General features: G+C 42.4%; 1 protein-coding gene across 5 annotated transcripts in view; it reads left to right on the forward strand.

The window, feature by feature from the left end:
- ago4 (argonaute RISC component 4) overlaps positions 1-12922 on the forward strand; it is a 101519-nt gene that overhangs the window by 64542 nt on the left and 24055 nt on the right. For 3 of the 5 annotated variants that reach the window (XM_084312622.1, XM_084312618.1, XM_084312619.1), the window contains exons 7-10: positions 4180-4332; positions 5932-6019; positions 7780-7927; positions 8799-8918. In XM_084312622.1, the coding sequence (XP_084168748.1) occupies positions 4180-4332; positions 5932-6019; positions 7780-7927; positions 8799-8918 (509 nt within the window). The remainder of the gene's footprint in view (positions 1-4179; positions 4333-5931; positions 6020-7779; positions 7928-8798; positions 8919-12922) is intronic. The other 2 variants (XM_084312620.1, XM_084312621.1) reach the window with 1 other exon arrangement.

Genomic DNA, 12922 nt, shown 5'->3' on the forward strand with positions numbered 1-12922 from the left:
TATTTTTTTTTATTCAGATAATGGTTGAAGAAGTGCGTCTTTAGTCGACGGCGAAAGATTGGACGTGATTCGGCTGTCCTAACTGGGGTGGGTAGTTCATTCCACCATTGTGGGGCAAGGACTGAGAATAGGCGACTTCTCTTTGATGACCCTCCCGGAGCTCGGATAGGAGTAGGTCTGAGGCGGCCAGAAGATGCAGAGCGTCGGGGTCTAAGCTGGTTAGAATAACAACATCGCTGCTGTCGGGACAAAACCTCATAACTCCAAAAACCCAACTTTTCAGCAGATGAAAAAAACTAACACAGATTTGAGGGTGAATAGAGTTAGGAGGTTTAGACAGATGATCGGTTTAATGCTTTCCCATTGTTTAAACTTTGTAAAACCCACACACATATGGAGGATGATCTACGGAGTTGATTTATATAATAAAAAAAAAAATAAAAAAATGGAGTTATGAGGTTTTGTCCCGACAGCAGCGACATGCAACTTGACATTTCTGATTGTCATTTATTGTTGAGCCCCCATGTCAGAAAAATACAAAAACTGTAAAAAATTAAACATTAACTATAGCCTACACTTAAATAAAATAATGTATTTGAGATTCTCTTAAAATGTATTTATTTTTTTATTCTTAAACTAATTTAATCTATTGAATAACAGGTTGTTATTCCTCTGACTTCTGTCTCTCACTCACACTCTCTCTCACACACACACACACACACACACACACACACACACACACACACACAGAGAGAGAGAGAGAGAGAGCTCCCTCCCCGGGCCCCTGTCCTTTATGTATTGGCTTGTGTTGCTACACGGACACATTTGTATGTTGCACCACTGTACTTCCTGGCTTACAGACATGTAAACAAGCACCCACGTCTCTCATTATATGTGAACTAAAGAGTACAAGGTTTACACAACAGCCCCCACCTGCTGTTTTATTGTATTTGTACCTGTACTATCCGCTGTCAGCTGTTTATCTCTCTTTGTGAGCTTGATTAAATAGCGTTAGCTCACGTTAGCTCCGCGGCTAATTTTAGCTCACCCTGATCTAAATCAATGGCTGGGTTCTAAAGCATTCAAGTAGTTTTCACTGCACATAGAAGTAGCCAAACAGCGGGAGCATTTCGGGAGCATATTACCAAAACCCAGGCAATTTCGAGCCCTTAAGGAATCAAATAGAGTCTGCCATGGCTACATGCTAACGTAACGTTATTGTGCAACTGTAGGCAGCGATAAGGGAATCGAAAGTCACAGGAGCCACACGGTTCCAGGCATCGGCCAATTAGGAACCGGTTCCCAATGGGAACCGGTTTTCGATTCCCATCCCTACTGGACGGTCAGCCTGGACTTGGGAACAGAGGACCTGAGGGACCTTGGGGGAACACAAGGTTCCAGCAGGTCCGAGAGGTAACCCGGTGCCAAGCCGTTCAAACATTTAAAAGCAAACAGTAAAACCTTAAAATCGCACAGGAAGCCAGTGGAAGGCAGCTAGCACAGGGGAAATGTGCTTTCGTGTTCCCGTTAGCAGTTACAGTTGTGATTGGAGGCTCAAGAAAAGAAGGCGGGTTTGAGATGCGTCCATTGATTGATGTTGTGGTCGGCTCAGTGGCACTTCATGGATCATCGGGCCGTAGCCGGGTCGTCCACAGACCCACTGAAAACCAGTTGTCCAAATTGTCCGTACTCTCTCTCCGAAATTGTTCAATGAGCCCTTCTAGTGGCTACAGATGATGGGCTCCAAATAATTTTTTGCAACATTCTGTTCCTACAAAAAGCCATCAAGCCGAGTAAATATACCCCAAAATCTCTGCTGATTATCCTGCCACTAACAGAGTTTCTTAACCCTTTAATCGCCAAGGACGACTTTAGACGTCATTGCTCGCCATGCTTAATCTGCCAATGACGTCGTACAGCGTCTTTGAGATAAATATTTAAAAAATCTGTCATGGCAATCATATTTCACCCACGGAGACTTGAGACTTGCTGTTGATCTCCTCTCAACTCTCCAACGGTTCAAGACCGCCATCTGGTGGCCGATCGGCGAATCGCCAAAACCGGAAGTGAGCGGCCGGAAGTGGTGCTCACCCATATTTCCAGCTTGATACACTGGATAGCGATCCGTTGCCAATAACTCGATAAACAACATGATTTGGACGTATATAGTATTATACAACCTGGAAATGGATCGCATATATCTACATCCCATAATAGCGATCTTTCTGCTCCATGCTGATCACACAACGGTCAGAGGAAACTGCGGTGAGTTTCAGCGTGTTTGATTATTATTATCCATATAAACTGCTCTGATCTATGTATCGCCCATACTACATAAATGATTTAACGTCGGCCACGGACTTATAAACCCCCCCCCCCCTCCGGTCACCATCAGATGAGGCATGACGTTTAGGACCTTGTACAATTGAAATTTTTTATCTGACGTAAATCGGTATCAAACTACATTTGATGATCTAATATATGTATTTATGGCTATAACTCACGTTCTGCAGAATGCTGCAGAAAACGATAAAAACATTTATACTTTAGACCGTATTTTAGTATGAATATGTGAATGAAAAAGTAGAACGTTGCTACATCCTAAACGATAGATACTTGACGACGTTGAATGGGCCATAGTAATGTCAATTTAGCAATACAATTTAAAAAGTTATAGCCCTGCAAAGAAGGGGAACATCTCCATAGACAAATGGAGCTGGCAGAGGATGGTATAAGGATGGATATAAGCGTGGCAGAGAAAGGGTTAATCCAGCTCTCTATTTTAGCTGCCAGTCCAAACGGGTCTGTGGTCCCGACCTTGTAGTCCCAGATTCAACGCATTGAAGCGGAAAACCTAACGTGGCGCTGAACATCCAGCTCTATGATATGTCTGAATATGGTTCTGATGGGTGCCATAGGGTGGCACTGATGGGTGCTAGGGCTGGGCGATTCTTGCTCAAATGTGAATCACGATTTTTCTCTAAGAATTGAGATCACGATTCTCTCACACGATTCTTATTTTTTCAATAAAATCATTTATTGCACTCTTTCTTAAACGGACAACATAACATATCAAAGTGCTTGACTTAAACTTTAACATAACATATATGAGGGCGGCTAAGTGGCGCAGTGGGCAAGGTGCTCGCCACTAATGCAGGAGACGCTGGGTTCGAGCCCAGCTCTCGGCATTGCTGGTGGGAAGCTGGTGGGTGGGGATCGGACGTTGTGGACAGCAACTCCTAAAGGTCGGTTGGTGCGCCTGCGCAGCGTCCCTCCCACGCAGACCCCCGCCGCTGAGAGATCACGCTGTGCAGGTGAAAAGATGCGACGGCTGCCTCCTCGAGTACCGGAGGGGACACGTGATGTAAGGCTTCGTCCACATTGCAGCCGGCTTGTGGGAGGCATGGCCTAACAACGTTCGAGACAGGGGAGGGTAGAATTGGACGATACGAAATTGGGATGGGAGGAAAATAGAAAATGGGAGAAAAAGTAGATAAAAAAAAAGAAAAGAAAACATAACATATGAAAGTGCTTGACTTAAACTTAAGTCTCTTGTAACATACAAAATAACTCGGGTCAGAATCGTCATTTAAAAAAGTGAAGTAATTTTTTTTTAATAAAATCATCATCATTTAGAAATGAGATTGCATAAGTCTATGAATTGAGATCGTGATTTTATTTTGATTAATCGCCCAGCCCCGTGCCACCCTATCTGCTGATTTGATGACTGAATCCGTGTAATGATTATACACCCTGTCGCATCGCAAGACCAGCTGACATGATGAGATTCATGTCTTGGCATTTGAGCAATCGAGGATAATCGGTTGATTTGATTCTGTGCGCCTCTACATCCTTTCATTTACATTTACATTTTGTCATTTAGCTGACGCTTTTATCCAAAGCGACTTGCAAGTTTTGTACAACAAGACAGCAGGAAGGGCACAACTCTATCAGCTGAGTAACAATGTTCATCAAAGTGTTGAGTGCTATAGTGTAGGTTAGTATATTAGGACAAGTGCATGACAGTAAGGTTAGTTAGGGTTAGATTATTATAATTTTTTCATTTCAGATTATGAAATCCCTTTCTTATTCTCTTGTTTCACCTATCTCGAGCCACGCCCTCTTTTCTTTGACCCTCCAATCACAACTGTCCCTCCCTCCCTCCTGTCCCCCTCACAGTGTCGGCGACGGCGTTCTACCGCGCTCAGCCCGTCATAGAGTTCATGTGTGAGGTGCTGGACATCCAGAACATCAACGAGCAGACCAAGCCGCTCACCGACTCCCAGCGCGTGAAGTTCACCAAGGAGATTAGAGGTGGGCATACACTACCAGGTGTGTGCGCGTGCACACACATACATGCATACACACATGCATGCATACACACATGCATACATACATACACACATACATACACACATGCATACACACATACATACATGCATACACACATGCATACATACATACATGCATACCCACATACACACATACATACATGCATACACACATACATACATGCATACACACATGCATACATACATACATGCATACCCACATGCATACATACATACATGCATACATACATACATGCATACCCACATGCATGCATACATGCATACATACACACATGCATACATTAGGGGTGTAACGATGCATCGATCCTAATTTGACGATTCAACTGCATCGATTTGAAAATGTTAGAACTTAGAATCGATAATCTAAATCATTTAATTCTTTTATTTTTATTTTTATTTACCTATAGTCCATTCATGCTGAGTGAATCAGTTTCCCAAGCCACATTTGTGTATTAAATCTTTCTTGGGGAATTAACTGATAGAAAATGTATCGAATGAAGAGATTTCATGATTCATTGAATCGTTGCCTGAATAATCGTAATCGAATCTAATCGTTGTGAGGTCGAATCGTTACACCCCTAGCATACATACATGCATACATACATACAGACAGACAGACAGACAGACAGACAGACAGACAGACAGACAGACAGACAGAAACAAACAAACAAACAAACAAACAAACAAACAAACACACGCATACATACACACATACATGCATGCATACATACATATTTACTGACTCCCAGCGCATCAAATTCACCAAGATTAGAGTTGAGGATTAGTGAGCAGACCGGCAAGTCAAACGTGTGTTTCAGTGATAAACTCTATACACACACACACACACACACACACACACACACACACACGCTTAAAGAAAAGTGCTTCTTAAACCATAGCCTTTTTGGAGCATCTCTTTTTCACCTAAAGGTAGCAAAGATGAACAGAAACGCACAAACAAAACCTCCTATCTGCATTAAAGACAAGTGGGGAATAACCTCCTATCTGCACTTTGCGAGGCACAAATACCTGGTCGGTATTGTTAACACAATTACAGTATAGTAATATAGTCCCAAAACTGTTTATTGTATTGGGTATCCTTAGGAAAAAATTGCATTCTGAAAGAAACATTTCTGATGGGAGGTTTTGTTCTTGAATCCCTGATGAAAAGAACACGTCTTCCGCTAGCGCCGCCACGTACATGACATCATCTGATACACACTGAACCATGACATGTAAACACGTTTTATTTTTTTTCATGAGTTGTTGTCAAAGTTAAACTATGTCTTAAGTTCAACCCTCATCATACAGTGAGCTTTTCGCTCCCATCTTGTCACTTTCATCAGAGAGTGAAACCATAGCCTTGCTCAAGAGCCACAGATGTGTTTATATATCTCAGCAACTTCCTCACATGATCTGTCGCTAGTTCAACTTTGTATTATGCCTGAAGTATTTAAGATTCAGTGTCTTTTGTTTCTTCAAAGTTTTTCCCTGTACACATGTGACAACCTCCTTATTGTGTACTATCCTGTTTGTGGTATGTGAATGTGTGTGTGCGCGTGTGTGTGCGTGTGAGCAGGTCTGAAAGTAGAGGTCACACATTGTGGCCAAATGAAGAGGAAGTATCGTGTCTGCAATGTGACACGCCGCCCTGCCAGCCACCAAACGTACGTACCTCCTGTTGACTTACCCTCGTATATCCTCCCATCTATACACGCTGCTGTTGACTTACCCTAATTTTTCCTCCCATCTATACATGCTGCTATTGACTTACCCTCACATATCCTCCAAAGAGACATCAGCATTTTGTTATTTTTTAAATAAACCTGTATTTATACAGCACCTCTTTTCAATACAGTTGAGTAACAAACTTAACCTCTTAAGCCCGGTACCGGGCAGAGACTAATTTCACGTCACAAGTTTGTATTCAGTGATGAATGATGATGCGTTTCTTTTTCAAATGTAGCCAAGAGTAAAGACCCTAACCCTGTCAAAACAGCAGTCAAAGTGTATATTTTCAGCACTACGTTTGTTTAGCAATGATTTTAAGTGTTATTAGCTAAATATGAGCTTATAAAAATCTCTGCGCATTGCATCGGAAATCTGAGGATTTAGACGTCGGGACAGGAAGCCATCATTAAATCGTTGTAGTCCTAAAAAAAGAGGAGCTTTCGATGGACATATACATTTCATAAAACTACACTACCCAGCTCACACCAGCCGCAGACGACCGAAGTCCAACCATTTTTGTCGTAGAAATATTGACGCGATTGTCGTGTTTATATCTATCGGGTCGAACAAACCTCAACATTATTGCCATACAATACAACGTATTTTGTTTATTTACCTTTCTGTGAACGTCTAGAAAAAAAATCGCGTCTCAATCTGGTAAAAAATGGACATTATACAAAAGTAACTGTACTTGCAGTAGATTTCATTCAAGGCCTTTGCTGCCCTATACCGGGCTCCTGGTGGTACTAAATCCAGATTTAACTGCCATTGGAAAGAGGAGATTTGACCCGATCCATAGATGTATGACTTGGCCATAATAAGGTAATTTATAGGCCTGCTATTCTATATTCATATTTCATATTGCTTGTGTCTGGATGGCAAAATTCAGTACTGTATCATCTACAAAAAACCCTGTAAATCATCTGCCCTTTGTTCATTTGCTTAGATTTTTAGTACACTTGATCTCAAACAGGTGCTTTTGGTCAATGTTAGCATAATGTTGTTCACCGTCAAAGATGGGAAAAAAATTTATAATTTATATTCTCCTTTGGTTCATTACAATTTATTTCTGACACTGGGAATACATTCCCTGAGATCCATAGATGTCCATAGATACCAAGAACATGCGAATAGACCTTGTAGAAGTGGAGCAATCTTCCATTTACTTGGGTATGTACGTTTAGGCAAATCTTCTGAAAATATATCTAGGGCCTCTTTATTTACAGTTAGATTCTATGGCAATTTTAAAATAGACGATAATAAAAGAGTAAAATAGTGCAAAAGTGCAGTGCAATAAAATAGTCAAATGGAATAGACAAATGCATATAGAATAAACAATAATATTTCCCTTTTTTTTTATCTACTTTTTTCTCCCCATTTTTCAATTTCTCGTCCAATCCCCACCCACCAGCTTTCCCACCCCCTAACACTGCCAATTGTGTTAGTATGAACGACCAGCCACTGCGCCACTTAGCCGCAACAATAATATTTCCTAAAGGACGTTTCCGCGAATGCTGGTTATTTCTTTAACTAAGTATGGAATAAAGAGGCCTTTTGTGTGCAGGTCTGTTCTGGCGACTGGACCAGTTCATTCCAGCGGGTCGAGGCTCAAGTCACCTCATGTGAGACACGACACATTAAATGAATACATTTTTTAATCCATTTTCTGTGGGCTTCCTTCTCTCTCTCTTCACAGGTTCCCCTTGCAACTCGAGAACGGCCAAGCTATGGAGTGTACAGTCGCCCAGTATTTCAAGCAAAAGTACAGTTTGCAGCTCAAGTATCCACACCTGCCCTGTTTGCAAGTAGGACAGGAACAGAAGCACACCTATCTCCCCCTGGAGGTGAGAGCGGGGCTGTTGCATCATGGCTGTACAGGCACACACGCACACGCGCACGCACACGCACACACACATGCACACAAACCTATCTATTGTACCTTGGAATGCAAAAATATATTTTTTTCATTATAAGTCTGACAATAAAGAGAGCCCTTAGTAAAGTATGAATTAGTAAAGTTACTAAAGTATGATCTGATGGGTAAAAAGTAGGGATGTCCGATATTATCGGCCGATATTGGCATTCAAATGTGATATCGGAAAATATCGGTATCTGTTAAAAAGATATATATATACATATATATATATATTTTTAATATTTTTTACATTTCTATAACCTTTAATTACCCATTTATTTATTATTTATTGTCAAAAGTATGCATAATGTTGTGTTAATTCCACAACAAGAGATATGTAATGTTAATTACCTGAAATTATTACGTTTTTTGGGGGGGGGGGGGAGCCCTGCATATATCGGTTGATATCGGTTGAAATCGGTATAGGAAATTAAGAGTTGGACAATATCGGTATATCGGTATCGGTAAAAAAGCCAATATCGAGCATCCCTAGTAAAAAGGGGTGGGATTAAATAACTAAACTTCTTCCCACTCCTTTTCAATTATGTAATACATTTAATATTTTTTTATATATATTTTTTTTATATACATTTATGATTTGAATGGCATAAGGCTATATCTGTACTTGTTTGTTGTTGTTGCATATTTTAAATAAACTTCAATCAAAATCGGATGCATCAAGGATGTGATGATCATGATGATGATCCTTTTCCAGGACTATAGACCCTTGAACATAAAACTATTAATTTCTTGTCCAAAAGCTTCCGTTTTCCAACAGCGTGTGTGTTCGCCTCCCACAGGTCTGTAACATAGTCGCGGGCCAGCGCTGTATCAAAAAGCTGACTGACAACCAGACGTCCACCATGATCAAAGCCACCGCTCGCTCGGCCCCCGACAGACAGGAGGAGATCAGCAGACTGGTGAGTGGTGGCTCCCCCCTGTGGAGTGAGTGTGAACTTCAACGGGAGAGGTTCATTCGTTTTTTCCTGTAGCACCCCGTAGACTGAATTATTCTTAACTTAGGGGTGTAACGGTACACAAAATCCACGGTTCGGTACGTACCTCGGTTTTGAAGTCACGGTTCGGTATTATCTTCGGTACAGTGGGGGGGGAGATACAAAAAAAAATTGCTTTTCATTTATCTATTTATTTAACTGTATTAAACAATATAAAACGAATTGGCCATAATTTACTGAGCAAACTAATGCTTACTGCTGTAACCTACTAATAACACTTAAGTAAATCTGAAGATTATTATATAGCAGATGCCTTGGAGGATAAGTTGTGGACAACTGTAGCGTGTGCTTGTTTATACATAGCCCCTTTCATGACTGTGATGCTTGAATACAGGGGCAGGGCTTGCATCACAGTCACGAAAGGGGCTAGTTTATAGAGCTGGTGGTATGACTTGCTGGCTGAAATACGGACGAGAGGGAACTAGGTAGCGGGGCTCTATTACTTTTAACATGTGCTTAAACCCAGTGTTCTCGACAACGGAGTATGGTCGCAGATCTGCTGCTATAAAAACACCTATGGCGTTTGTTATTGCTTTGGCCCGGTCTGAATTAATAGCGAGATGCAAACGGGGAGCTGGGTTTGCACTAGGGTCCGTTTCTTCCTTGTACCAGTGATATTCACATTCGGGTGATGCCGTTTCAAATGCGTGATAAAGTTTGCAATAAAGTTGAACAATGACATAGCTCTGGCTTGTCAGTTAGTATTGACTCGCCATACTAAGGCTAATATGCTCTCGTTCAGTGTAGCTGCGCGCTGCGTGGAATGAACAAACAACATCCGGTTAGTTGTGCACGTTATATTAGGGCCGGGGGGATTTAAGTTCCGCAAAAAAAAGGTTCCGCACCGTTGCAATCGTTCGGTGCACAGTGCGTACTGTACCGGAGGACCACATTGACGCGGCACAGTACGTATCCGTGTACCGTTACACCCCTCGTAATCAGCGTTTCCGTTAGCCGGTAATTACCGGTATTTGACCGGCAAAATCTGTTGAAGTCCGACATATTTAATCTCTCCGGTCTTAATGTCCGGTGAAAATAATTCCCTGAGTCTAAGCACAATTAGATTATTTGAATTGTATTAAAATAGGCTAAAATTAAATAGCCTATGCGATGAACGAAACGATCATTACATTTGTTTCCTCGTTGCTTCTAATAATGACAACGACGTTGTCAGCGAGAGCTTAGTGCTGGGTGTGCAAACTTTTGTGAAGCTGCAGAGCCGGAGCAGCAGCAGCACAATGCAGTATTCCAGCAGTACTCCAATTCAGCCATTTTCAGCCAATGTTGGGTGGGGGGCGCTGCTGTGCGGTTCCCAGAAAAGAGCCAATAACAGCTGAATCAGCTGCTCTGCAGCGCCATACTCTTTGCAAATAAGTCGTTGCGAGGTGGAGAGAGTCGTCACGCAAACCACGATAATGTTGCCGTCTCTCTGCTTTCTCAGTTCTTCGCTTGATATAATTAATACAAATGTCCAATATAACGGAATTCGTTAGCTCATAAAAATGTGATTATAACAGACTGCTGTTTAGTGTCGGACCGACTGCCCACAGACGCGGTCTATTTTATTTCAAGTCAGCAGCAGCACGGAGTATCGAGGGACTTATTTTATTTGGAATATATTAATGACTGTATACGCAAAAGTAGCCTAGTTTTAAGTAATAATATTATAAATCTACATGCCTTGAGGATGACATTCTTTATATAGCCTGCCTATCAATTGTTTTAAAGCTCAATAAACTATGACCGGAATTAATCTCATTTGTCCGGTAGATTGAAATCTTGCAGGTCACGGAGACCGGCAACAATTTTTTCTAACGGAAACCCTGCTAGTAATACACTGTAGAAGTGACCGGGTGGTGGAGTGACAGTGCCAGTGTGGATTGACGGTGCCAGTGTGGTGGTGCACAATTGCTTTCAAGAAGTCAATTGCGTGTTGTTTTGAAAGCAACTGGAATATGGCCAGAGTTGGGCAACGACTGAAAAATATCTGCGGTTGTGCATTATGGCTTTTTAGCCTATAGCTGTGCTAACAGTCTGTGCCGTTTCAAACTAATGAAAAAATAGTACATTGATACAGGCAGAGTCACCTGTGGACTTATTGACCTCCTCTTGAGTCGCGCACTGTAGAGTTAACTGTAGGCTACATCCTCCTCTCTGTTACTGAGGGCACCTTAGGCCCGGGTAGTGTCTGTAACTGTAGGCTACATCCTCCTCTCTGTTACTGAGGGCACCGTAGGCCCGGGTAGTGTCTGTAACTGTAGGCTACATCCTCCTCTCTGTTACTGAGGGCACCTTAGGCCCGGGTAGTGTCTGTAACTGTAGGCTACATCCTCCTCTCTGTTACTGAGGGCACCGTAGGCCCGGGTAGTGTCTGTAACTGTAGGCTACATCCTCCTCTCTGTTACTGAGGGCACCTTAGGCCCGGGTAGTGTCTGTAACTGTAGGCTACATCCTCCTCTCTGTTACTGAGGGCACCTTAGGCCCGGGTAGTGTCTGTAACTGTAGGCTACATCCTCCTCTCTGTTACTGAGGGCACCTTAGGCCCGGGTAGTGTCTGTAACTGTAGGCTACATCCTCCTCTCTGTTACTGAGGGCACCGTAGGCCCGGGTAGTGTCTGTAACTGTAGGCTACATCCTCCTCTCTGTTACTGAGGGCACCTTAGGCCCAGGTAGTGTCTGTAACTGTAGGCTACATCCTCCTCTCTGTTACTGAGGGCACCGTAGGCCCGGGTAGTGTCTATACTTTTACCAACTAACTTGCATTTTTCCGCGATCTGATTGGCCACTGACTTTTCTGGTCATGTGACATGTGCGCCAATCGCGTGACGCCTGTTTCTGCGCCTATTTCCGCCTCTAACAGCCTGCAAACTACCTAACGCCTAGTTCTATCACTGGTTAAGCTTAGGCGACTCTTTCGAAGTTGGTTAAGGTTAGAGTTTGGAATCAGGGCTGGTGTTCTAGCGCCCCCCTGCTCTTAAGACAAACTCTAACCTTAACCAACTTCGAAAGAGTGCCTAAGCTTAACCGGTGAAAGAAACGGGCGTCGCACGATTGGCGCACATGTCACATGACCAGAAACGTATAAAAGTATAGACGCGGCCGGGTAGCTGTACCGATGACCCACTTTGATTTCCATTCACAGCGTCTTGTTTCAATTCCATCTGGAATCGGGCTTCAGAGATGCTGCTCTCAGGGGGACCAGCACCCGGTGGTGGTGGTGTTGTTGTTGTCAAAAGAGAGTCATTCGGTGAACTGAGTTTCCATAGTAGTTCAGCAGAAACTCCCAGAGGATGGGAGGCACGCTAGAAATAACGTTTAGCATGAATCTTCACACACATCCACTGGAAAAAAGGCGTAGTAGCAGGTTAAGAGATAAATATAGATTTTTAAAAGCCTTTCCCGGCCAAGGGTACCTCCCGAATCTGAATTGACTTTAAATATTCAATGTAATGTAAGCAAGTTTTCGGTAATGTATAATGATGCCGTGAGAATATTACTCAAAATACCTAGATGGTGTGTAGTAGTGCAAGTGAAAGGTTTGTGGCTGCACGTGTCGATACCTTCCAAGCTGTTTTAAGATATCGTATGTATAAATTCATACATACGATATATATATATATATATGTATAAATTCATACTGTCGGCTAAATGACTCTTGATGAAATGAGATCATTCTGGTTTTAACGGACGGATTAGGATTAGTGCCGCCACACGTTACCACGCATCCATGTGGCGCCATTGGCACAGCTGTCCATTTGTGGGATGTTGATGTTATTTTTGCCTGTTGTGCGTAATTTTATATAGGTTGTGTGTATGTTTTATTTGTTTTATCTGGACCATGAGTGTATTAAAGTTAGATTGATTCATGGATGGCATGACTCTCCCGTCATTGTATGTGAAAACAGTAC

This window comes from Notolepis coatsorum (genome assembly GCF_963971535.1).
Source record: "Notolepis coatsorum genome assembly, chromosome: 4".
Lineage (NCBI taxonomy): Eukaryota > Metazoa > Chordata > Actinopteri > Aulopiformes > Paralepididae > Notolepis > Notolepis coatsorum.